The sequence below is a fragment of the Hemitrygon akajei genome, chromosome 21, assembly GCF_048418815.1.
Source record: "Hemitrygon akajei chromosome 21, sHemAka1.3, whole genome shotgun sequence".
NCBI classification, from domain to species: domain Eukaryota; kingdom Metazoa; phylum Chordata; class Chondrichthyes; order Myliobatiformes; family Dasyatidae; genus Hemitrygon; species Hemitrygon akajei.
In genome coordinates this window covers 62,425,899-62,453,714 of record NC_133144.1, presented here as the reverse complement: position 1 = coordinate 62,453,714, position 27,816 = coordinate 62,425,899, and the positions used below count along the sequence as shown (strand labels likewise).

Sequence of the window (27,816 nt, the reverse complement as noted above, 5' to 3'; positions counted from 1 at the left end):
GCTGTTCTCATGTTAGGGACATTCTTAAACATCCCAAATGTATATATTTCATTTGTGTAATGTTTTCAAAAAGATGATGGTGTAGATATTTCAGAGAGCTGGCTTGGAACTTTGTGCCTAGTCCTAGGTGTCTTCCTGGAGATGTTTCTACTTGTAAGAGTGGTTTGGCATTGCAAGCTAGTAAAGTGTACTGACCAGCTTATATCCAGCAGTTAGAATGGAGACTGTGAATGGTAAATGGACCTTTATAACATTCGAAAGCAGTTCCAAAACACACCCAAAGTCAATTTTGTATGTGAAGTTTAGCCTTGTCATATTTTGGTTTAATTGAATTCAGATTAATATAATTGAAAAACAGAGCATTGCATATTTTGATTTTTTTTGTAAAAAAAAATATTTATATAGTGGCAAGAGCAGCAAATGTATTTTATATGTCTATTAGATAGCTTTTAGAATTGGGTTGTACATCATCTTCTTTAGTTGAGTGTTGCATTGAAACTTTCAATTCTACGGTGTGTTTTATGCATCTATCATGCCATTTTTTTCGTGGTTTCAAGGGCAGCTTTTTCCTTTACTTTTTGAAGTGTTTCATTAAGCACAACTTTCTTTAATCTATGCTATCGATTCAGTTTATACTATTTTTAATATGTTATCATTAGCTCTTGGACTTCTGACTTTCTCAGCTGGTGTCAGTCATTACAACCTTTATCTTCTCAAACAGATTGGTCTGCTTCTAAAATTACTTTTTCATAATCATTTCTTATATGACAATCAGTGGGAAAAATTTAGTTAAAGTAAGGAGGCATGGGATCCAAGGGGACATTGCTTTGTGGATCCAGAATTGGCTTGCCTACAGAAGGCAAAGAGTGGTTGTAGATGGCTCATATTCTGCATGGAGGTTGAGACCAGTGGTGTGCCTCAGGGATCTGTTGTGGGACCCCTGCTCTTTGTGATTTTTATAAATGACCTGGATGAGGAAGTCGAGGGTTAGGTTAGTGAATTTGCTGATGGCACAAAGGTTGGGGGTGTTGTGGATAGTGTGGAGAGCTGTCAGAGGTTACAGCGGGACATTGATAAGATGCAAAACTGGGTTGAGAAGTGGCAGATGGAGTTCGACCCAGATAAGCGTTTGGTGGTTCATTTTGGTAGATCAAGTATGATGGCAGAATATAGTGTTAATAGTAAGACTCTTGGCAGAGTGGAGGATCAGAGGGATCTTGGGGTCCAAGTCCATAGGACACTAAAAGCTGCTGTGCAGGTTGACTGTGGTTAAGAAGGCATGCAGTGCTCAGTTCTGGTCGCCTCACTACAGGAAGGATGTAGAAACTGTAGAAAGGGTGTACAGGAGATTTACAAGGATGTTGCTTGGATTGGGGAGCATGCCTTATGAAAATAGGTTGAGTGAACTCGGCGTTTTCTCCTTGGAGCGACGGAGGATGAGAGGTGACCTGATAGGGGTGTGTAAGATGATTAGAGGCATTGATCGTGTGGATAGTCAGAGACTTTTTCCCAGGGCTGAAATGGCTAGCATGAGAGGGCACAGTTTTAAGGTGCTTGGAAGTAGGTACAGAGGAGATGTTTTTTACGCAGAGAGTGGTGAGTGCGTGGACTAGGCTGCCGGCGACGGTGGTGGAGGTGGATACGATAGGGTCTTTTAAGAAACTCCTGGATAGGTATCTGGAGCTTAGAAAAATAGAGGGCTATGGATAACCCTAGGTAATTTCTAAGGTAAGGACATGTTCAGCACAGCTTTGTGGGTCGAAGGGGCCTGTATTGTGCTGTAGGTTTTTCTATGTTTCTAACTGTAAATATGCTTATACACAGCTTATGAAATGTCATCCATAATTTTTGTCAAGATAAACTTAATCCTTTTGGTCAAATTTAAGGCCAATTGCAAATGAATGACGTGAATTATTAGAAAAGAAAGATACGAATTTTGTTTCAGATTTTAATTTGAACCCCAGAATCATATAGCAGCACACAAGAAAGAAGTTCAGCACATCGTGCTTCTTGACAGCCTTTGAAAGATTTGTTCAATTAGTCCTGCTGCCGAGCAATTTTATTCTTGTTCTAAAGATTCCTCTTAATTTGTTTATATCCAATTCCCCTTGGAAATTACTTGGATTTTCAACCACTGCCTCCCCCCCATACTTTTGGGTAGAGTAATACTGTGGAGAAAAAAAAAAGCAATCCTGATAGATGTAGAAGCAACAGCTGGAAATTGGATGTTTTCTTAATTATTGCTCATGTCACTGGAATTTTAAATACCTTTTGATTAAAAAGTATGTATTTAGGTCAATACTTTGTTAAAATGATAACCATTTATAATCAAAACTGACATCTATCACTATAGTTTTACTGCCAATTTTAATACAATGGATTTTTTCATAATTTTGATTGAGAAACTGTTCAGGAATTGCATAAGAATTTAAAAAATAAAAAGGACTACATTAAAAACATGTTTTAGGAATAGTTTCTTACACTATGCCATCAGAATTCTCAACAGTTCAGGAATCCATGAAAGCTATCTTGTTTGTTTTTTGCACTTTATTGTTTTTAACTTGCAGTAATTTTTATGTCTTGCACCATGGCGGCTGCTGCTGCAAACCAACAAATTTCACAACATATGTCAATGATAATATACCTAAGAGGAATAAACTGTCAATGTTTTGGGCTGAGACCCTTCATCAGGGTCTTGGCCCAAAGCGTCAACTGTTTATTCCTCTCCATAGTTGCTGCCTGACCAACTGAGTTCCTCCATTTTGTTGTGTTACTCTGGATTTCCAGTATCTCCAGAATCTTGTGTTTATAATAAATCTGTTTCTGATTCTGAAATACCTAATGTTCAGGCAAAGCAGTACACTGGGGTGGATTGTCTACTTGGAATTGAAAATTGTACTGTTTTGATAATGAGCAGATTTGTAATGAGAGTTTTGTGCCTTGACGGCAAGTTGAAAATCAACCCTGCTGTGTGACATTAATTGCATAAATGCTTATAAATTTGAGACTCATAATCATAATTGTTTGACCTTGTGTTAAACCATTGTAAACTTGAGATGATCTGTTTATTTCATGCAGTTAATATGTTGTTTTCTGTCCTTTGGTTTTACTTCACTCTGTGTTGATCTTAAGTGTATAGTGGATGTGCAGTGAAGGGCCCATTTATAATGGTAACTTTTAAAAAGTTTGACCTCATTTTATATCTGCATTGATGTGACTTCAATCCAAATGTGCAGTAATAAATATTGTTAAAATATTAATCTAATTTAGCTATCTTGTGGCAAGATTTTTTTGTACTTGATCACATAATCAAATTAAGACATTGTGAAAGTATAGCAATTAACATCCCAAGTAAAAATTCTCCCCCAGGATGCCTTTTATTAAGTTTCCAGTAATTGAACTATATTAGTGGATTTAATTACATGCACTGTAATTTGAAATAAAATGCAAATACAGTATCACAAATGTCAACATTATTCTATAGATTTTAAATTGCAATTCATAGATCTTTGACCCTCTTTTTCCTCAGTGTTTCTGCTGAACAGTGTCATTATAATTATAACAAAGAGAAAGAAAATAAAATGAAATTACCAGGTGTTCATTCTGTCAGACAAAATGAAAATCTAATGATAACAAGACTTTTTTCACAATTTTTAAAGGTTACCTTTCAACGAAACTATACCTTCAGTGATTCCTTCAGTCTTTTTATTACCATGTTTGTATGCATGATACCTAATTGGCAGAGATTCTCAATTTTTAAAATATTTTTTCTTATGGTCTTGTTGTTCTGAGAAGCTCCAGAGTAATTGAATCTCTGCTACAAACCATATTGAATATTAAATTCAGGGTTATTTGGTGTTTTCATTTTTATGAAAGAATAATTTCTTAAATTGAAATGCCAAGGTAAAGTTCTGTGTTACTGTGCGGTGATAATTTATAATTTTGGCTTGCTTTTTCCTCATGATCCTGAAAACTACTTTGTGTTCAGTTCAGTTTCATGTCATGTTGGAATTCTATTGGCAATGAGAATACTATTCCTCAGGAATTGCTAATACTTTAATGTCTATTAGAAGAATGCATCATAACAGCAGGATGAAGCTAAAAATACGTGACATTAAGATCTTAATATTATCATGTTCCATGCCTTAGTGTGTGTTATGCTGAAAATCAGGAGTGTGAGGATCATTTTCTTTAACAGTAACTGGTAGACCGCCTTCTTTTCAAATTGACTAAGTTTGTTGGAGTAATTAGACCCCTTTCCTGGCCCAGAGAATTTTTTTTCTAATGACTAACTTTTGTAAATCATTGAGCTTCTACTTAAGTTGATAGGTTGACAATGAGATCCAAGTGCAGAATCGCCACCATTGTCCACATCATCATCTCCTCAGTACTCATCAACAGCCTTAAAAACCTGGGTCTCTGTACCTCCCTCTGCAACTGGATCCTTGATTTCTTCATTGGGAGATCAGTTAGTGCAGATTGGAAATACCGTCTCCTCATTGCATACAATCAACATAGATGTAACTCAGGAAGTAATTGATTATGGACTTCAGGAAGGGGAAGTTAGGAGAACACACCAGTCCTCATCGAGGGGTCGTCAGTGGAAAGGGAGAGTTGCTTCAAGATCCTGGGCATCAATATCTCAGAGAATCTATTCTAAACCCAATATATGCAATCATGAAGAAGGTACACCAGCAGCAGTACTTCATTTGGAGTTTGGGGAGATTTGGCCTGCCACCAAAGAGCCTAGCAAATTTCTATAGATGTACCATGGAAAGCTTTGATTGGTTGCATCACCACTTGGTATGGAGGCACTAATGCATCGGATAGAAAAACACTTACGAGGTTTGTGGATTCAGCTAGCTCCGTCATGGGCACTAGCCTCCCCACCATCAGAATATTTTCAAAAGGTGGTGCCTTTAAGAAGGTGGTATCCATCATTAAGGACACTCACTATCTTTTTTTTATTACTACGATCAGGGAGGAGGTATAAGAGCCTGAAAATGCACACTCAACTTGTTAAGAGCAGTTTCATCCCCTCAGCAATCAGATTTCTGATTGGTCAATAAACACTACATCGCTATTTTGCTCTCTTCTTGTACTTTATTAATCATTTTTATTTCTTATTGCAACTTGATGCTTCTGCCTTGAGCACTACCACAAACCATTGCAACTCCAGAATTATTCCTTGCGCAGAGTCACAGTTTTGCTGTATAGTTATAACATTTGCAACTGATTGTATAGTGGAAATTACCAAGTGCATCCTTTTTGGATCTTGTCAGTTGCCATTTTACTTCAGGTGTTCCCAGTCCCAAAATGCACAACCATTTATAACTGGCGCATGAACGGATTGTCCTCTCTGGGTTCATGTCATTACATAGTGCTGATTTGCTTTTCAAACTTCTCATCTAATGAAGTATTTCACTTCGACCTTCAGCAAGTCCTGTATTGTATTCAGAATACATAAGTGGCAAGCAACATTCATTCCAGAAGTGTGCCAGGAAGGGAGTATTCCCATTAAATACACAGATACCAGAAGAGGTATAAGCAGAATTAGGCTGTTCGGCCCATCAGGTCTTCTCCATCATTCAATCGCGGCTGATTTACTTTCTCTATCAACCTCATTCTCCTGCCTTCTCTCTGTAACATTTGCTCTTACTAATCAAGAGTGTATCACCATTTGCTTTAAATATAGCTTGGTTTTCACAGCTGTATGTGCCAATGAATCCCACAGATTTGCTACCCTCTGGCAAAAGAAACTACTCTTCATCTCTGTTCTAACAGAATGTTCTTGTATTCTGAGGGTGTGTCCTCTGTCCTAGACTCTCCTACTATTGGAAACATCCTCTCCATGTCCACTGTATCTAGGCCTTTCAATATTTGGTAAGCTTCAATGAGATTTTCGCCCTTATTCTCATGAAATCCCATTTAATGTACTCCCAACGAGTACAGGCCCAGAGCCATCAAATGCTTCTTATGTTAACCCTTCATTCCCAGGATCATTCTTGTAAATCTTGTCTGGATGCTCTGCAATGCCAGTACATCCATTTTTAGAGATGGGGTGCAGAACAGCTCAGCAGACTCCAAGTGTGGTCTGACAAATGACTTGTACAGCATTAGAGTCACTTCCTCACTCTTTCCTTGGGTAAGCAAACCAGATCTGTACAGAATGTTCTAGGTGTGAATTCACCACAGCCCTATATAACTCCTGTAAGAAGTCTTTTGTGCTTAAATATTTTTGAAAGAAGGGCTGACATGCATGTTACAAGTGACAACCCCCCACCCCAAATACCCACATACTCACTCATTCACTCTTTTCCTAGGAACTAGATGTGCAATTTTCAATAATGTAAAATTACATCACCTATGCATGTGTCAAGAAATGAGAGTTGAAATAGATGTTGATTGATTTATATTTTCCTACACAAATTCTGTGAGAATGAGTTTAATTCTGTATCACAATTTTTGTTGTTGTTAGTGATTTGTGAAGCCTGACAGGGTGAATTTTGGTAGCTCAAATGGCCATAAGAATCTCCTGTAATCATTTACGGTATATTCCCACTAAGTTTTGTGTACAAGGCTCCCAGGGCCCACCAATGACTTTGTATCTCTCACTATTTAAAATATTATCTGATTTTCTTTCTTCTCTACCAAATACACAACTTTACATCCTTGCTCATTCACTTCGTGGCTGTGACCTTTTTAAGCACCTCTGTCCCCCTTGCATCCCTACCACCATTCAGTATTATAGCACACTATTTTCACTCTGGACAAGGGGTTGTATTGCAAATTGGCAATGCAACATTGCTCACCTAATTATAAAACAAGCTCAATATTAAGCTGACTGCAATGGAGTTTGTTGTCTGAAAAGTATAGCTGCATTGGCAGTGCTTGTTCTGCATCATTACCTAAAATGGATCTCTACTCACTTATACTTTGACCTTACAGGCAGTTATGTTATTAACATTGACGCAACCCGGATTGTGCACCTAGTAGTTGTCTTGAATACATTTTACAAGTAATTCAGTGTCTATGAGACCATTTGGGACAGCTGAGGTCATGAAGGATGTGATAATTATGCAGAGTCATAGTCACAAATTTGCTGTATTAAAAGGTAACTCAGCTACTGCAAATATAACGTTGATACTAATGTCCAGGAATTTACTAATTTTGTTTTCAATGGAGTGGCACAGTAGCTTAGCAGTTGATGCAATCACTACAGCACCAGCAATTACTAATTGGGGTTTGATTCCTGCCTCTATCTGTAAGGAGTTTGTACGTTCTCCCTTGACCACATCAACTTCCTCTGGGTACATTCCAAAGACATACAGTTAGGGTTAGTAAGTTGGAGGCATACTATGTTGGTGCTGGAAGAGTGGCGATATGTGTGGCTCTGTGCAGCACAGTCCTTGCTGATCTGCTTTGATGCAAGTGATGCATTTCCCAGTATGCTTTGGTATACATATGACAAATAAAGCTAATTTTTAATCTTTTCTGTTTTATGACTTGGCTGGCGTATAATTTGACTTTCAAATCTGCTTCTTTCATATTTTGCAAATTATATCATTGCTGTATGTACCAAGGTACAGTGAAAAACATGCCATCCATACAGATGAATTCACAATAGTACACCATGGAAATACAAGGGAAAAGCAATAATATGCAGTATAAAGTGTTATGGTTAAAGTGAAAATACATTGCAGGCAGACAGACAATAAGGTGCAAGGCCATGATTAAGTAGATTGAGGTCAAAAATTCATCTTATCATACTAGGAGACAGCTGAATTGTCTTTTCACAGTGATATCAAAGTTTTCCTTGAGCCTTGTGGTACATGTTGTCAGGCTTTTGTTTCTTCTGCCTGATGGGAGGGGGGAGAAGACAGTGGTCAGGATGGGAGAGGATTTTGATTGTGCTGACTGCTTTACTGAGGCAGTGAGAAGTGTAGTCAGAGGCCATGGAGAGAAGACTAGTTTTCATGTGCTGAGCTGTGTCCACAATTCTGCAGATTCTTGCAGTTTTGGGCAGACCAGGTACCATACCAAGATGTGAAGCATCTGGATAGGATGTTATAAAAATCGGCCAGTAGGGGCATGCCCAATTTCCTTAGCCTCCTCTTGGCCATGGTGTTCTTGTGGTTGGTTTAGAACAAGCTATTGGTGACGTTTACACTCAGGAATTTGAAGTTCTCAACCATCTCCATCTCGGCACCGATGATGTAAATGAGAGTATGTGCACCTCCCCACTTCTTGAAGCTGATGACTGACTTTTTTGTTTTGTTGACATTGAGGGAAAAGTTGCTGTCATTGGAGACATTTCAAAGGAGGTTTATGAAAGTGACTCCGGGGTTGTAACTGGGGAGCTTTTGATGGTTCTGGATCTGTACTTACTGGACTTCAGAAGAATGAAAAGTGATTTCATTGAAACCTATTGAACGTTGAAAGGCCTCACTAGAGTGGATGTGGAGAGGATATTTCCTATGGTGGGGGGAGTCTAAGACAGAGGACACTGGCTCAGAATAGAGGGGCGTCCTTTTAGAAAAGAGATGAGTATTTTCTTTAATCAGAGAGTGGTGAATCTGTGGAATTCGTTGCCACAGGTGGCTGTGGAGATCGTCATTGGGTATATTCAAGGCAGAGGCTGATAGATTCTTGATTAGTCAGGACATGAAGGGATACAGGGAGAAGGCAGGAGTTTGGGGCTGAGAGGGGAAAATGGTGATGAAATGGCAGAGCAGACTTGATGGGCCAAATGGTCCTATATTTTATGGTCTTAAGGTTTATGACATTTTGCCACTGATTCTCTATCACCTTCCTCTACTATGACACATCATTAAATGATTTTCTGCCTACTATAGTGTTGTCATCTGCAAGCTTGTAAGCCGAGTCACAGCAGAATCTGGTCACAGTCATGTGTACAGAGAGTAGAGTTGAGGGAGGGGTTAAGGATGCAGCCTTGTGAGGAACCAGTATTGAGGATAATTATGCTGGAAGTGTTGCTGCCTATTCTTACTGATTACAGTCTGTTAGCACGTCAATGATCCAGTTACAAAGAGGGGCGTTGAATTGTAGGTCTTGGAGTTTGGGGACATTTGCTTGGAATTATAGTATTGATTGCAGAACTATAGTTAATGAACAGTAATCTGATATTGGTGCATTGAAAGTAAATAGGTAGCATTTATCATCAATGATATTCAGTTTTGATGTCAACAAAATTTTGAGAATTTGGTCATACAATTTATGATCCAAAATCAGTGATAGTCAGGCCACTCACCTCTTTACCCTAAATCCTCCTCCTAAAAACTGAAATATTTGAATATAGCTTTATACTTTTTCTGAAATGTTTTTACTTGTTGTGTAGTTGCATTTGATCACTTTAGATTTTACAGTTGTAACAATAAAGCTTTGAGATTAATTTGAAGCAATTCTGTGGTGGACAAGTGAGGTTGGGCGAGATACAATGCTGCCATCAAGGCAGAGGTGATTTGCCAGCACAGATCAGAAAGTGTTAGCAGTGTCTTCACATCCATGCAGTTTTTTTAACCTTCAGCATAATGTATCTGTAGCTTGTGATACAATCTTGTTTCTCAAGGTATTTTAGAATAATATTTTTCAAAATCCTTCACCTTTTGCAAATTCTCAACTTTTTAAAAAAGTAATTGATTAGATTTCATCGAGCTTCATTTTTTTGCCTTAGTATGCATTATTCCATAGAGCAATATGAAATGCCATGTGTCAGTTTGATCCAGTGCAAATTGACCATCCTCTTATATATCCAAGCAAGAAGTAGTTATTGTAATGAAAAGTCACAGGCACCTTGTGGTTTTCTAAAGCACGCATGGATCCATTAAACATGTTTTGTATGGCAAAGAAAGCTAATACTTGTGCCTATCTGTACAACGTTTCAACTTATGGCATGAACATCAATTTCTCTAACTTCAGTAATTTCTCCCCCTCCCTCCTTTTTTCTTCCATTCCTCGTTCCAGTTAGTCCTTCATTTCTCACCTGGCATCACCTCCCTCTGGTACATCTCTTTCTTCCTTTTCTTCCATGGTTTACCGTCCTCTTCTGTTAGATTTTTTTCTTCTTCAGCCCTTTCCCTATTCCACCTATCTCTTCCCAGCTTCTTACTTAATCCTTCTTCCCCCCCCCCCCCCCCCACACACTGAGCTTCACCCATCACCTTCTAGCTTCTTGCTTTTGTGTGTGTAACTCATATGTTGCTTTGCTACTTTTCTCTCTGCATACAGTGCAGTTTGTTAATTGGGGATTGTAAATGTTGTGCATCTATATTAGGATCAAAGTAAATTTATTATCAGAGTATATGCAGTACACGTCACTATGTATTATCCTGAGATTAATTTTCTTATGGGAATTAACAAAAAAGAGCCTTGACCAGCAGCCAATCCGAATATCAGAAGTTTTGAGAGGAGCGGACTTCAATCAGCTCCACTGCCTGAGGATAAAAGGCAGCAGCAGGGTCAGTACAGCAAAAAAGAGCTTTGACCTGCGGAGAATCTGGACATTGGAAGTTTTGAGAGGAGGGGAATCCAATCAGGTCCACCGCCTGAGGATAAAAGGCAGCAGCGGGTCAGTTCAGCATAAAAGCTTTGACTAGAGACCAATTGGCATTTGGGATTGATTAGCAAGAGCAAGTTATAGGAAGGCACCGGCCATCAGCTGAGTGGGCATAGTCAAATGGATCTTGATGCTTTAGCTCTTCAAGGCTTCAGTCAGAGAAAGCAAAGGGAAGAAAAGTTCAAGATTTTTCATTCTCTTCTTTATATTTGCTCAGCTAGGACAGTATGGATGAAAGGTGGAATAGTTGAGTGCTCCTCCTGCGGGATGTGGGAAGGCAGGGAGACCTCCAGTGTCCCTAATGACTACTCCTGCGAGAAGTGCATCCAGCTGCAGCTTCTAACAAACCATATTAAGGAGTTGGAGCTGGCACAGGATGAACTCTGGATCATTTGGGAGGCTGGGGGGGTGATAGATAGGACATATAGAGAGGTAGTTACACCCAAGGTGCAGGACACAGGAAACTGTAACAGAAAGGGGAAAGAGGTTAAGGAACCAGTGTAGAGTATCCCTGTGGCCATCCCCCTCAACAACAGGTATATCACTTTGAATACTGTCAGGGGGAGAGGGGAGGGAGGAATGACCTAGTAGAGGAAAGTCATAGTGGTCAAGTGTGTGTGACTCGGAAGGGAAGGAGGGGGAAGGCACGCTGTGGTGATAGGCGATTCATTAAGGGAAAGGACAGGAGGTTCTGTGGGCAAGAATGAGATTCTCGGATGGTATGTAGTCTTCCAGGGATATCTTGGTTTGAGTCCTCAGGGTGCTTAAGTGGGAGGGTGAACAGCCAGAAGTTGTGGTCCATGCAGTTGCCAATGATATGGGTAGGACAAGTAACTAGGTTCTGCAAGTGAGTTAGGTGCAGGACCTCCAAGGTTGTGATCTCAGGATTGCTATCCATGCCACGTGCTTGTGAGACAGAACTAGGAAGATTATACAGTTTAATGGCTAAAGAGTTGGTGTAGGAGGGAGAGCATAAAATTCTTGGATCATTGGGCTCTCTTGCAGGGAAGGTGGGGCCTGTACAGAAAGGACAGCTTGCACCTGAACAGGAAGAGGACTAATATCCTAGCAGGAAGGTTTTGTTCATGCTTCATGGTGGGGTATGAACTACAGTTGCAGGGGGATGGGAACCAGAGTGCCAGAACAGTTAGTGGAGAAGTTGTGGAGAAGTTATGGAGGCAGATGTTGTTAACACCTCAGACAAAGTTAGGAATTAAAAGGTTGAGCATGGTGAGACTGGTGTCTTGAGCTAAGTATATTTCAATGCATGAAGTATTGTAGGAAAGGCGGATAATAGTGCTGAAGGTGAGTAGCTGGGTTACAAACAGAGGCAATGTGTAGCGAGAGGCGGTTGATAGGGCATAATTGTGGTCAACAGCACACACAGAATGCTGGTGGAACTCAGCAGGCCAGGCGGCATCTATGGGAGAAGCACTGTCGATGTTTCGGGCCGAGACTCTTCATCAGGACTAACTGAAAGAAAAGATAGTAAGAGATTTGAAAGGGGGAGGGGGAAATGCGAAATGATAGGTGAAGACTGGAGTGTTGCTTGAATTTCCAGCATCTGCAGATTTCTTCGTGATTGTGGTCAACAGGATGAGTTGCAATGTAAAAGGCAGACTAAATCAAAGATGGTGAATATAGGACATAAGGTGTTGTATTTGAATGTGCGCAGTATACAGAGTAAGGTAGATGAACTTACAGCACAGTTGCAGATTGGCAGGAATGATGTTGTATACATCACTGAATCATGACTGGAAGAAGATTATAGCTGGGAGCTTAATGTCCAAGGATACAAATTGTACTGAAAGGACAGGCAGGAGTCAGAGGGGGTGGCCTGGCTCTTGTTCGTGAAAAATGAAATCAAGTCATTAGAGAGAGGTGACATAGGATCAAAAGGTGTTGAATTACTGTGGCTAGAGCTAAGGAACTGCAAAGGTGAAATAACCCTGATGGGAGTTGTATACAGACTCCCCAAACAGTAATAAGGATGTGGTCTACAAATTACAATGGGAGATAGAAAATGCATAGCAGAAGAGCAATGTTACATTAGTCATGGGGGAACTTCAATATGCATGTAGATTTAGAAAATCAGGTTAGTAGTGGATTACAGGAGTGGAAATTTCTAGAGTGCCTACAAGATAGCTTTTCTAGAGCCGCTCATGGCTGAGCCCACTGGAGGAAAAGCTATTCTCGATTGGATGCTGTGCAATGTATCAGATTTGATTATAGAGAGCTTAAGGTAAAAGAACCCTTAAGGGAAAGCAATCATAGTATGATCAAATTCACCCTGAAATTTGAGGAGAAGCTAAAGTCAGTAAAGGACATTACAGACACATGAGAGAGGAGTTGGTCAGAATTGATTGGAAAAGAATACTGGCAGGGATGATGGCAGAGCAGCAATGGCTGGAATTTCTGGAAGCAATTCAGAAGACACAGGATATATACATCCCAAAGAAGAAATAGTATTCTAAAGGAAAGATGACACAGCCATGGCTAACAAGAGAAGTAAAAGTCAGCACAAAAGCCAAAGAGAGGGCATGTAATAGAGCAAAAAGTGGTGGGAAGTTAGAGGATTGGGAAGCTTTTAAAAACCAACAGACGGCAACTAAAAAGTCATTAAGAAGGTAAAGATTGAATACAAATGTAAGCTAGCCAATAATATTAAAGAAGATACCAAAAGTTTCTTCAGATAAAGTGTAAAGGAGAGGCTAGAGTGGATATCAGACTGCTGGAAAATTATGCTGGAGAGGTAGTAATGAGGGCAAGGAAATGGCGGATGAACTGAGTAAGTATTTTGCATCAGTCTTTATGGTGGAAGACACTAGCAGGATGGTGAAAGCTCCAGGTGTCAGTGGTCATGAGGTGTGTGAAGTTACTATAACTAGAGAGAAGATTCTTGGGAAATTGAGAAGTCTGAAGGTAAATAAGTCACCTGGGCCAGATGGTGTAAAGGGACTTTGGAGTCCTTGTGCAGGATTCCCTAAAGAGTGTGAATCTGTGGAATTCTCTGCCACAGGTAGCTGTGGAGGCCAAGTCTTTATGTATATTTAAGGCAGAGTTTGATAGATTCTTGACTGGTCAGAGCATGAAGGGATACAGGGAGAAGACAGTAATTGGGGCTGAGGGGAAAATTGGGTCAGCCATGATGAAATGATAGAGCAGATTCGATGGTTCAAATGACCTAATTTTGCTCCTATGTCTTATGGTTATGTATGTACAAAGAAACACAGTGGAATTACTGAAAAACCACACATAACAAATCAAACAACCAATGTGCAAAAGACGACAAACTGTAAATACAGAAAGAAAGAAAAACAAACATAATAATAAATGAGCAATAAATATCAAGAACATGAGATGAAGAGTCCTTGAAAACGAGTCCATAGGTTATGGGAACAGTTCAGTATTAGGATGAGTGAAATTGAATGGAGTTGTCCCCTCTGGTTCAAGAGCCTGATGGTTGAGGGGTAATAAATGCTCCTGAACAGTTTGTTTATTTTCCAATTACAGTGATCTTTTCGTGTTTAGATCAGTTTAAGGAAAGTGAATTTCCATTGAAGTATTTCAATTCCTACAGATTAAAACAGACTCTAAATCATGATAAGTGATCTGGCACAATGTCCCTTGGGCTGAGAAAACAAGATCTCTCAGATTCATAAACGAGAAAATCTGCAGATGCTGGAAATCCAAGCAACACACACAATGCTAGACGATCTCAGCAGGCCAGACAGCATCTATGGAAGAGAGTGCAGTCAATGTTTTGGGCAAGACCCTTCATCAGCACTGGAGAAAAAAAAGATGAATCAGAGTAAGAAGGTGGGGGAAGAGGAGAAATTGCGACGAGGCCACACTCAGGTTGGAGGAGCAACACCTCATATTCTGTCTGGGTAACCTCCAACCTGATGGCATGAACATCAATTTCTCAAACTTCCAGTAATGACCCGCTTCCCCTAATCCCATTTTCTTCTCATTTTATCTCCTTACCTGCCCATCACCTCCCTCTGCAGCTTCTCTCCCTTTTCTTTCTTCCATGGCTTTCTGTCCACTCCTATCAGGTTCCCCCCTTCTCCAGCCCTGTTTCTGTTTTAGCCATTAACTTCCCAGCTTTTTACTTCACCCCTCTCCCCTCCTGGTTTCACCTATTACCTTGTGTTTCTTCCTCCTTTCCACCCACCTTCTTACTCTGACTCTTTTTTATCTCCAGTCCTGATGAAGGGTCTCGGCCCAAAACATCGACTGTACTCTTTTCCATAGATGCTGTCTGGCCTGCTGAATTCCTCCAGCATTTTGTGTGTGTCTCTCGAATTCAGAGTATTATTTGTCTTTTTTGACCTTAACTTTGATTATTTAAGTTTTAGAAGTATATCTTTATTAGAAGTCACTGATGTGATATTACTTAATTTCTTATAAAACAGTTTAGCCTCTTAATTCCTTTGTATGGTTCTAATTTAATCTATGTGAAGTGCTTTTGTTGTCATTCTCACTCATTCATAATTCTGCAGGGTTTTATGGACTGCATGAATCTGATTTGGATAAAGTTTTTCGACTTCCTACAACAACCTTCATTGGGGGAAATGAAGATTCAGTCTCATTGCGTGAAATCATAAGAAGATTAGAGGTGAGCACATCATGAAACTTGAATGATTTTCCATATTTTAGAAGTGGAAGGGTTCTGTATGGTTCATGTATCTAGTAGCCAACTGTAAAGCCTTGTATGCTATTAGCAGCAATGTGTATCTAATGTAGTAGAATCCTCCAAGTTTCTTGACAGAAGACTTGCACATATGAGGACAGGTGATAAAAATATGGTTAAAGCAAGAGGTTTTAAGGAATAAAGAGCAAAAAGAAGAGATGGAGGTGATAAGTGAAGAAGAGATGGCTTATTCTCTCCCTTGTTACCCTCGTATCAGATGAGGCCATACACATTGATGCTTTGCAATTGTTTAGGTATTAGTGGAGATGCTAATGCAGAGTCACAATTCAGCTGGTGTAGCTGCAATCATATCTGGGCTTTTTTTCTCTTGTAAAGAGAATTTACAGTGCCCTGGCATGGTCTAGAGACTTAATTTGAGGAGTGTATGTAAGACCCAGCATTATCAAGTTTAGCTTAATTGAAAGCTATTCAGATGACTGAAAAAGCAACTTTTACTTTGGACCAAGTGGAGAATATATTTGAATTTCTTTTTTTTGAATCAGGAGACCTACTGCAGGCACATTGGCTTGGAGTTCATGTTTATAAATGACGTAGAACAGTGCCAATGGATCAGACAGAAGTTTGAGCCTCCAAATATTTTGCAGTTTACTAACAAGGAGAAAAGAAGACTCTTGGCTCGTTTGATCCGTTCAACAAGGTACGAACTGCTTTAATATTGCAAATATTCTTATTACAGTTATCAAGTTTTTTTGTTTTGATCCAATAGTGAATGAGCAGCTATTTGCACAGTTTATTTCTTCTTATTAATTGTGTAATAAATGTGCTATTAGTACCGTAGATTCCGTACTACAGAGCGCACCTGATTAAAAGCCGCAGGCTCTAATTTTAGAAAGAAAATCAATTTTGTACTTGTACAAGCCGCACCGGATTTTAAGCCGCAGGTGTCCCACGTTGTAATATGAGATATTTACACAGAAAGATATTACACGTGAGGATTTTTTAACTTTTAATTAAATCCGTATGGTAACATAAACAAATACATATTGCAAATGCTTTTTTTCGAACCGTGCCTGTAACACGGCTACTCTTAAATATACATACGTATCGGTAACACACAAATTACGTTGCGTATACTTTTTTACTGAACAGTGCACGAACAACATTCCAATATCTCCTAACGACTGGTAAAAAAATATATACTGCAGCCTACCAGGAAAAGTTATTGATCGCCTTTAACTTAAAAGCTGCATCATCGCGCGGGTCTAATGCGCTCGCCCCCTCCTTTCCGTTTATCGCAAACCGATATTTCCCCACAAGACGCGGCGAAACCAGATGTGACGTCATAGCATCCCGGGATGTAGTACAGAAAACAAATATACTTAAAACACTTCTAACTTTAACTAGAAAATACTAACAAATGAATTACTAAGCGAAAATATTATAAACTAAATAACTGCCATAAAGGCAGCACAATGCTTTTCTTCGAGTGTTTTCCATGTTGATGAGGGTGAGTACAAATGACTGATTTACAATAATTTAATTGTGAAAGTGCACTTGATTTATCGTACAATTTCATTGGACCTCTGTGAACTACTCATCAATTTTATTGGTCTACTGTTACGAGGCAAAATGTTTTTGGCGGCATGAAAAAAAACCATGCATTAGCCACACCGTAGTAAAGGCCACAGTGTTCAAAGCTGTTCAAAGCGTGGGGAAAAAAGTAGCGGCTTATAATTCGGAATCTACGGTAATAAGTTATATGGGCATGAAGATGACGAAGGGAATCCAAATGTGCTTTTCTGTATTGGTATATTTAATATGGAAGCTCACAAATGAAGGACACTTTAGAAATTATCTCTAAGATGTTACTGTGCATTGTACTTCATTTAAAGAAATTCATTATAGTTCATGTTAATTTTGTTTTTTATTAATACTGTGGGAGCTTGTGTTCAAACCTAATCCTTATTAAGAGTAAGTGTTTAAAGATTAGCTTTATTTGTCACATGTACAGTGAACTGCATTGTTTTGTATCAAAGATGTGCTGGGCAGCTCACAAATGTCACCATGCATCTGAGCGCCAACATAGTATGCTATAATTTATTAATCCTAACCTATGTATCTTTGGATTATGGGAGAAAACTGGAGCACCTGGAGGAAACCCATATGGCCACGGGGAGAATGCACAAACTACATGCAGACAGTGGAAAGGATTGAACCCTCAATTCAAAAATCGGAAGTGCAAAGGGACTTGGGGGTCCTAGTGCAGGATACCCTAAAGGTTAACCACCAAGTTGGATCGGCAGTAAGGAAAGCGAATGCTATGTTGGCATTCATTTCAAGAGGAATAGTGTATAAGAGTAAGGAGGTGTTGATGAGGCTTTATGGGGCACTGGTGAGACCCCGTTTGGAATACTGTGTGCAGTTTTGGGCCCCCTATCTTAGAAAGGATGTGCTGATGTTGGAGAAAGTTCAGAGAAGATTCACTAGGATGATTCCTGGAATGCAGGGACTAACATATGAGGAGCTTTTGTCGGCTCTTGGATTGTATTCATTAGAGTATAGAAGAATGATACAGCTGTGGAGGCCCAATCATTGAGGGTGTTTAAGGAGGAGATTGATAGGTATCTAATTAGTCAGGGTATCAAGGGATATGGGGAAAAAGCCAGAAATTGGAACTAGATGGGAGAATAGTTTAGCTCATGGTGGTGTGGCAGAGCAGACTCGATGGGCCAAATGGCCTACTTCTGCTCCTTTGTCTTGTGATCTCATCAGGCACTGTAAAGTTGGCCACTTGGTCCTTTAAGCCTGCTTGCCATTCAGTAAGATCATAACTCTTAGTTGAAATAAGGACTACACTTTGATTTTCTAGCATTAGTAGGACATGTGTTGATCAAGCGGTTGGCAATGAATGATTTCATCCATAAAGTAGCATTTATATATGAAGTTATGCATCATATAGCATTTTTCTCGGTGTATGATGTATTTAAGAATATTTAAGGCTCTCTGGTAGAAAAGTATCAGTAGCAATTTTGAAGGTGTGTTAAGTGACTTAATTCCTTGCTCTCACTTAACCAGTATTTTAATAACTACCTGCCCATCCCAAAAGTGTACACAAACTCATTAGAGTGATAGGTTTTAAGGATTTACTTTTTTATGCTAAAGAGTTTAGAGGCATAATGGATGTTGACTCAATAAAACCTGTGTATCAAGTCCTTGGGTAAATAGACACACAAATTTTTTTAGTGGAAGAAATGTTTCATAAGCATATTAGATACCTCATTTCCCCTTTCTGCATTCTTTTTAGACCTAGCATTCATGGAACCAAATTATCATTTGTAGCCATATGGCCGTGCAAAGGGCCACCTATTTGGGACATGCAGGTGACCTGCAAGATTAGTTAGTTCCCACTCTCAACTTCCTGTCAAAGCAATTGGGTAACCAGAGATAATTAGATCTTTATGGTTAAAAGGTTTGAAGAGTTTCTTGCAAGGAAATGGTCATCTGAGAAGCGGTTTGGTGTGGAAGGATGTGAGGTGTTAATTCCAGCCTTAAAGACCATCATTGACGTGTCTGTTTCCATGGGAGTAGACAACGTGATCATGGGAATGCCACACAGGTAAGAATTTTTTTTTCATTTTCTTAAAGCATTTTGCGTCTACTCAAGCATATCTTTTTCAAAAAGTACTATACATAATCAGCAGGAAGGTTCTCCAGCTTTTCCCCCCTTTACCATGGTCCTCAGCAGATCTGTTGCTTACATTGACAGTGGTTGCTGTATGTATAATGGCCAGGCTCACCACGTTCTCATGATTGGACTTGCATGCCTACCTGCTCTTATCAGCAGATAAGGGAATCTGCCTTCTTTTACCAGCGCAGTTCTGGACAACATCATCATTATGTGCCATGACAAATGACAGGGTGATCCCGGTCTTTCCATAACCATGATTGTTCTTGGCAAATTTTTCTACAAAAGTGGTTTGCCATTGCCTTCTGGGCAGTGTCTTTACAAGACAGATGACCCCACCCATTATCAATACTCTTCAAAGATGTTTGCTTGTTATCAGTGGTCGCATAACCAGGACTTGTGACATGCACCTGCTGCTTATATGACCACCCACCACCTGCTCCCATGCCTTCACATGACCCTGATAGAGAGGTGGGGCTAAGCAGTCGCTACACCTTTGCCCAACGGTGACCTGCAGGCTAGGGGAGGGAAGGAGCTTCTTATACCTCCTCTTGTAGAGATGAATCTCCACTCCGTCACCTACATGGGCAAATGAACTTAATTGCTTGGAGCAGTTTACACCAGATGGCCGTTTCTGTAGTATGTTCTGATCATGTGACCTGTGTGCAGAAATTGTTCTACCTTTTCACCTGTTAAGCAGAACTGTGCAAAAACAATAAATTTCCTATGTGTTTTATTGGTATTTTTAATTTGTATTTTGGGTTGGAATATGATTTGTTTTTTAGGAATGCTATAATTGAAGACATTGCAGCATAACAGATTTTTTCGCTTACTGAACTAATAAAGGATTAGTTAAACTGTTTCATTTATGCTTGATTTGGAATTTTATTGCTGAAGTTCTTTCCACTATTTTTCTTGGTATCAACTCCTCTAATTTTGCATATTAAGACTGTTTTCCAAAACTTGCAAAGACATTGGCAAAGATGTAGTTTCAAAATTGCTAATTTATTGAGATTTTGGTATTTTATCAGAATAGTTTATATTCCTCGTATCTATACAATTATTTTCTTTCTCATTGTTAAATTACTTTTGAAGCCTTTTATTGTTTCTAGGAGCTCAAGAAGCAATGTATTCCAAATCTTAATCATTAAATCCATAGGTATTTTTCTTTGATGTCTCATTTCCAAATCACCGAAAAGTTGTGTGTCTTGTTATTGATCTTTCAATCATTCCCAAGTTTCTCTTGAATTACTTATCAAAATGTTGCTTTTTCTGTGCAGAGCAGGACAACCACAGTGTGTCTAATTTAATTATCATTTAAATTATCATCTTTACTCTAACCTTTCTTGGAATCACTCTAATAAATCTGTCTGAAATCAGCATCATCATCATTCTTTAATGTGATGGCCAAAATTGAAAATACAGCTATTGGGAGCAATGATTGTATTTTTCATTTGACATAACTTGCTGGCTTTTGTAGACCATAATTTATAAAGTCTAGGGAATCCATATGTTGTAACAATAGCTTTGTTAGCCTATCCTGCCTTGAAGGATTTGGATATCTATACCCTTGAGCCTTTATTGTGGCCTGTACTGTATGCCATTGCATTTACCAAAAGTTTTTACCACAAGTTTGCAAGTTTTTGTCATTTATTTATTTTTTTCAAACTGTGCTTTGTATATTTGAATGGGCATCACTGATATGTAACTACAACTACCTTGGGGATCATGTGTATATTTGCATGAAGTCAGAAAATGGCCATTTACCATAAAGAACAACTTGTTATCCTTTAGCCAATTTTATGCCGTTGCCTTTACCCCAAGGGTTTAATTATCCTCTCAGAACCAATTTTGTTGTACTTTATTAAGCTTCTTTTGAAAGTATATATATCTGACCCTAGCTGCAGACCAGGAAACAGAATCATTTATAAACACTTAGAAATAATTGAAAATGTTTAATTCTTTTTGTACAATTATAGTTATTTTTTACCTCACATTTGGACCTCAGTATGACAGAAATATTGTTTCTGTGACAGGTCTAACCCAACTGATTTTCTTCTGGATTCCTCAGTATTAGTGTTGATAGTTGTTAGGAAACTTAAGACTTCAATTTTCAGATAGGAATTCTATTAGAGGTACAGCACAATACCAGGCCCTTCTGGCCCAACAAGCCTATGCCGCCCAATTACACCCATATGATTAATTAATCCACTTACCTGTGTGCCTTTGGAATGTGGGATGAAACCAGAGCACCCAGAGGAAGCCCACACAGGAAGAACATACAAACTCCTTACAGATGGTGGCAGAATTAAACCCATATCACTGGTACTATAATAGCGGTCTGTAACTGCTACGATGTCACAGATTGGGGATATGTCCATACGTGGCCTCCTGTACTGCCATGATGAGGCCAAACTCAGGTTGGAGGAGCAACACCTCATCTACTGTCTGGGTAGCCTCCAGCCCCTCGACATGAACATTGAATTCTCCAACTTCAGATAATTCCCTCCCCTTCCCTTCCCCCATCCCAGTTTCACTCTGCCTCCTCCTCCAGCTGCCTATCACCTCCAACATGGTTCCGCCTCCTTCTACTACCCATAGTGCTTTCCCCTTACATTCCTTCTTCACCTTTCCTGCCTATCCTCTCCCTGCTTCCCCTCCCCCACCCCTTGATCTTTCCCCTTACTGATTTTTCACCTGGCACCCACCAGCCTTCTCCTTCCCACCCTCCCCTCAATTTCTTTATAGGGCCCCTGCCCCCTTCCTCTTCAGTCCTGACAAAGGGTCTCAACCCAAAACGTTGACTGTTTGTTTCCACGGATGCTGCCCGACCTGCCAAGTTCCTCCAGCGTGTTGAATGTGTTGCTTTGACCCCAGCATCTGCAGAGTATTTTGTGTTTATGATGTAGCACTTCCTTTGAGAAAATCTTGAATTTTGCAAGGAACTGGAGAGAGTCTGAGCCAATAGCCTCCTTATTGATCATTAGTCCAGCTAAGTAGAATTACTTTTAACCTCTGAAGCATTTAAGAATTTTTTTCTCTATTCGAAACTACAGTTTCTTTTTTTCTGTCCATCTTCTGTGAATGAAGCATATAACCAGTGCAGACAGAGAGAAACATTCTCATTGCTAAGGTGTCACAAATTAGAGTGAAAGTGATCTGAGGAATTTTTCTTCTACAGGATTTGATTAGCGCGTGACACGCACTGCCTGTGATGGTAAAATGCAGATCCAGTTGGAGCATTCAGAAGCAATGTGACCAGATTGTTCTTAGAGTTAACAGAAACTTAATGGGACAAATGTCTTCCTTGTATGTTGTAATCTTTCTGTAATTCAATAAATATTTTGCATTCTGGAATATTAGACATTTGACAGAATAAGGATTTTCAATTCCATAGTGTTCTTTGTTTCTTTACTATTTTATTGAAAAGTTCTTGAAAAATAATTTTTGTACATTAAAAAAGTTGAAACCTTTCCAGAGGCCGGTTAAATGTGTTGGCTAATGTCATCCGGAAGGATTTGGAACAGATTTTCTGCCAATTTGACCCAAAATTGGAAGCTTCAGAGGAGGTGAGCATCAAATGTTTTAGATAATGTCTAATTTGTGTAGTTACATTTAAAATCTTGTTTTGCCTTTATCAAAATAAGCACATACTTTCACTTCAAATCTATGTTCCCTCTAAGCAGTGCGCGTGCACAAATTTTTCAACCAGCGCATAAAGGAAATTAATGTGCGCACAAGAAGTTAGTTACCTAAAATAATGTGGTAATTAATAATTATACTTATTGAAAATAATCTTTTAGCTAAATGTTTCTGTAACTAGTTAGTTGGTTTTTCAGATACCACAATGCACGTCACTAATTTATGTCACCTCACCTTTCCTGTTCTGGTTTGTACAGCTGTGTCACAGTGGCAGCCATCCTTGGTGGACAGTGTTCATATCATAAAGTTTACAAAGATCTGTTTCAAATCCTGTAGATGGCTTACTAAATTTTTATTGAAAAAGATATTGCTTCACTATTGTCAAATTCAAAAGAAGCGAAGGGTGTGAAATACAAAAGAACTGCAAATTTGTTTAAAGTTGAATGGCTTAACAAAATAGTAGAAACTGCTACACCAAAAGCTCATGAGGTCATGAATGTTCAGCTACGAGAAATATTTATGTATGATTCGGAAACTGGAGTTATCTGTTTGTATTGTCGTGATGTGAAAGTTGCTGGAGAATTTGCTGGTGGAAAGAAGTGAGATGATATTTGGAAACTTGATGTTTTGAAGTGTCATTTGGCAAGTAAATTACATTTGGATGGTGTACAAAAGCTCAGGCAACAGAACCCGTCATTACCCGTTACAGGAGTGCTATGCATGTTACGGTTAGTGCAGATGAGCAAGAGCGAAAACGATCAAGCCCAGAGGAGATCAAAGAATGGCTAAATGCCAAAGACAAGAGAGAAAAAATATGTATGTTGTTTTGTTGTTATTCTGTGGAGTTTTATGTCAAATATTTTGTAAACCTACATAAACTGTGCCATGTGTGCATTCGGTGCGCACATACTTTTGTCACAGGAAAAAAATTTGCACAACATAAGATTTTTGTGCACACTCTACTAAAAATTAGAGGGAACGTTACTTCAAATTATGTACAGTATTCTTAAGAAATTTGTATATGTTCCAACCCACTCAAGACTATTTAGAATAGGAGTTTCCAACCTAGACTCCACGAACCCCTTAGTGGTATTGGTTCATGGCATAAAGAAGGTTGGGAACCCCTGATTTAGAATTTGAAACATGTTTTATTGCATTCTGTTTTGATTTAAAATTTCAGATGAGAGACTTGCATTTACATGGTTATTTTCAAATCATCCCAAAGCATTTTGCAGTTAACTTTTGGATTGTAGTTACAGACAATGAAGCAGCCAGTTTATGCATAAAGTCCATAAATGCTAGTGTTACAGTGATCAGTTTATCAATTTTGAAAAGTTATTTTTTAGAACTAGTAATTAGCTAGGTTACTGGGTATTTACTCCCAGCTCTCTGAAACAGTGCTGTAGACTTATTTACAACTGCCTGAGAGTGCAGCTGGGGCATCTACTTAATATTTCATCTATATACAGCACAGTATGGGCCTTTGGCCCACGATGTTGTGCCAGTCTATACGCTTTTCTGTTATTGATAAACAGGAATGAATATAGGCTATATTGGTGAATATGGTGTTAATTTTTGAGCAGTTAAATTTAGGTTATGTATAAAAAGTCATAAATAATAGAATAAAGCAATCACATTTATACTAGCCTCAAATTAAATTTGTTATCAAAGTACATACATGTCCCTTTGTACAACCCTGAGATTCATTTTCTTGCAAGCTTACTCAATAAATCCATAATAGAATAATAGCTATAATAGAATCAATGGAACAGCGCACCAACTTGGGCATTCAGCTAGTGTGCAAAAGACTCAAACTGCAAATACAAAAAGATGATAATAAATAAGCAATAACTATTGAGAACATGAGATGAAGAGTCCTTGAAAGTGAGTCCATAGGTTGTAGGAACATTTCAATGTTAAAGTGAAGCTGAATGAAGTTATTCTCTTTAGCTCAAGAGCCTGATGGTTGAGGGGTAATAACTATCCCTGAACCTGGGTGGTGTGAGTCTTGAGACTCCTCTATCACCTTCCTGATTGCAGTAGTGAGGAAAGAGCACGTCCAGGTGGTGGGTGACCCTGATGATGGACAAGAGAAAATCTGCAGATGCTGGAAATCTACGCAACACATACCAAGTGCTGGAGGAACTCAGTAGGTCAGGTAGCAACTATGGAAAAGAGTAAATGTTTTGGGCAGAGTCCCTTCATCAGGACCCTTCATGAGTCTTGATGATGGATGTTACTTTCCTGCGACAGTGTTTCATGTAGATGTGCTCAATGGTGGTGAGGGTTTTACCCATAATGGACTGGGCCATTTCCATAACTTTTTGTAGGATCTTCCATTCAAGGGCTTTGGTATTTTCATACCCGGCTGTGATGCAGTTTATCAGTATACTCTCCACTACACACACAGAAGTCTGTTAAAGTTTTTGATGTCATGCCAAATCTTCATAAACTCTTAAGAAAGTAGAGGCACGACTGTGCTTTCTTCATAATTGCACTTGCGTGCTAGGCCCAGAACAGATAATCCGAAATAATAACAGTGATGAATTTAAAGTCGGTGACCCTCTCCACCTCTGATCCTCAGATGAGGACTGACTCATGGACTGTGGTTACCACCTCCTGAAGTCTATAATCAGCTCCTCGATCTTGCTGACTTTGAGTAAGAGGTTGTTGTTATGGCATCACTTAGTCAGATTTTCAGTCTCCTTCCTATATGCTGATTCATCCCCACCTTCAAGGTAACTTTAAAAATAAACATCTAAGAGCAATCAGAATGTCTCTCATGTGATTCTTATTTTGTTTGCGGACTAATCAATAGCATTGTTTTCAATGAGGATTTATTTATCTGAAGCTACTTCTTTTGACATTCAGGGTTCAGGAGATGTTAAGTACCACCTTGGTGTATATCAGGAAAGAGTCAATCGAGCAACTAACAAACATATAAGTATGTCACTAGTGGCAAATCCTTCGCATTTGGAAGCAGTCAATCCGGTGGTACAGGGTAAAACCAAAGCAGAGCAGTTTTATCGTGGAGATACCACAGGCAAAAAGGTACAATATTTAACAAAGATCCAAATAGCTTCCTAGATTTGTAATCTTAATTAAATACACTCTTTGCTGCTAGTCTGAAATATTTATGAATATTATTTTGCAACTATATGGAGAACAACTATTTAGAAGTTTGTTTATGATAACTAAGCATGAATTGGGAAATTATGAAAGCTGGTTTGAAAATGATTTGTGTGGTATCTTCAAATGAGATCCCTTATGTATTATGACATTCTTTCCATATCTTTTGAAATTGTAATTAATATTTCATTATTTTTGATAACATTAGTAATATCACATTGGACAAAATGAAACCTTATTTCCCAGGCAGTTTGTTTTTTCAAACAATCAGCCAATTAACAAAATTATTTTCTGTTAAAATATTTATCTACAAAGTTAATTCTGAAGTTTGTTTACTTATGCCCATTATCCCTACTGGGGCAGAGGCTGCCAGCAGCACCTCAGCAGAATCCTCTGTCCTGGGCCAGTCTTTCTAGTTGTCCCCAGATGGAGCCCATTGAAGATCCTTCCTCTCCCAGGGATAAGGTCTTTGGAACTTCTGTTGCTGCTTTAGGTCTGGGTTTTTACAGGGTGGTGTTGCTAGCCCAATGCTCAAACCATCTCCTATCACAGCTGGATAGCTGTGGAGGAGTAACAGAAGTTTAGGACAAGTGATATATAGAACACTACAACACAGTACAAGCCCTTAGGCCTATGATGTTATGCTGACCTTTTATTCTACTCTGGTATGTTATGTAGGACTAGATGTTATTGTAACCCTTTTTATCATCCACATGCCTATCTAAGAGCTTCTTAAATGCACTATCAGAGGAAGCTCTTTTTGTTGCATAAACTACAAATGAGTAACAACTAAAGGTTATGTTAATCTTTCTTTATCACCATTCCCCTAAAACTACCATTATCCAGGAAGAAAATGTGAATACAGGCAAAAATGCCAATTTGTTATATTGAATCATGGTAGCCAAGATAACAACAAAACTTGATTTAATATTTGACAAACCTTATTGAATTTTTTGAAGTAGTTACGAGGAATGTTGATGAGGGTAAGGCAGTGGATGTAGTCTATATGGACTTCAGCAAGGCCTTTGACAAAGTTCCACATGGAAGGTTAGTTAAGAAGGTTCAGTCGTTAGGTATTAATGCTGGAGTAATAAAATGGATTCAACAGTGGCTAGATGGGAGATGCCAGAGAGTAGTGGTGGATAATTGTTTATCGGGATGGAGGCCGGTGACTAGCGGGGTGCCTCAGGGATCTGTTTTGGGCCCAATGTTGTTTGTAATATACATAAATGATCTGGATGATGGGGTGGTAAATTGGATTAGTAAGTATGCTGATGATACTAAGGTAGGAGGTGTTGTGGATAATGAGGTGGGTTTTCAAAGCTTGCAGGGAGATTTATGCCGGTTAGAAGAATGGGCTGAACGTTGGCAGATGGAGTTTAATGCTGAGAAGTGTGAGGTTCTACATTTTGGCAGGAATAATCCAAATAGAACATACAGGGTAAATGGTAGGGCATTGAGGAATGCAGTGGAACAGAGAGATCTAGGAATAACAGTGCATAGTTCCCTGAAGGTGGAGTCTCATGTAGATAGGGTGGTGAAGAAGGCTTTTGGAACGCTGGCCTTTATAAATCAGAGCATTGAGTACAGAAGTTGGGATGTAATGTTAAAATTGTACAAGGCATTGGTAAGGCCAAATTTGGAATATTGTGTACAGTTCTGGTCACCGAATTATAGGAAAGATATCAATAAATTAGAGAGAGTGCAGAGACGATTTACTAGGATGTTACCAGGGTTTCAGCACTTAAGTTACAGAGAAAGGTTGAACAAGTTAGGTCTCTATTCATTGGAGCGTAGAAGGTTGAGGGGGGATTTGATCGAGGTATTTAAAATGTTGAGAGGGATAGATAGAGTTGACGTGAATAGGCTGTTTCCATTGAGAGTAGGGGAGATTCAAACGAGAGGACATGATTTGAGAGTTAGGGGGCAAAAGTTTAAGGGAAACACGAGGGGGTATTTCTTTACTCAGAGAGTGATAGCTGTGTGGAATGAGCTTCCTGTAGAAGTAGTAGAGGCCAGATCAGTTGTGTCATTTAAGGTAAAATTGGATAGGTATATGGATAGGAAAGGAGTAGAGGGTTATGGGCTGAGTGCGGGTAGGTGGGACTAGGTGAGATTAAGAGTTCG

The 27,816-nt window shown here is 39.1% G+C and overlaps 1 protein-coding gene across 2 annotated transcripts in view; it reads left to right on the top strand.

Annotated features, from left to right (window-relative positions):
* Positions 1-27,816, top strand: part of ogdhl (oxoglutarate dehydrogenase L) — a 96,827-nt gene that overhangs the window by 18,805 nt on the left and 50,206 nt on the right. For both annotated transcript variants that reach the window (XM_073025585.1, XM_073025587.1), the window contains exons 5-9: positions 15,082-15,197; positions 15,776-15,930; positions 18,703-18,849; positions 22,397-22,487; positions 25,432-25,611. In XM_073025585.1, the coding sequence (XP_072881686.1) occupies positions 15,082-15,197; positions 15,776-15,930; positions 18,703-18,849; positions 22,397-22,487; positions 25,432-25,611 (689 nt within the window). The remainder of the gene's footprint in view (positions 1-15,081; positions 15,198-15,775; positions 15,931-18,702; positions 18,850-22,396; positions 22,488-25,431; positions 25,612-27,816) is intronic.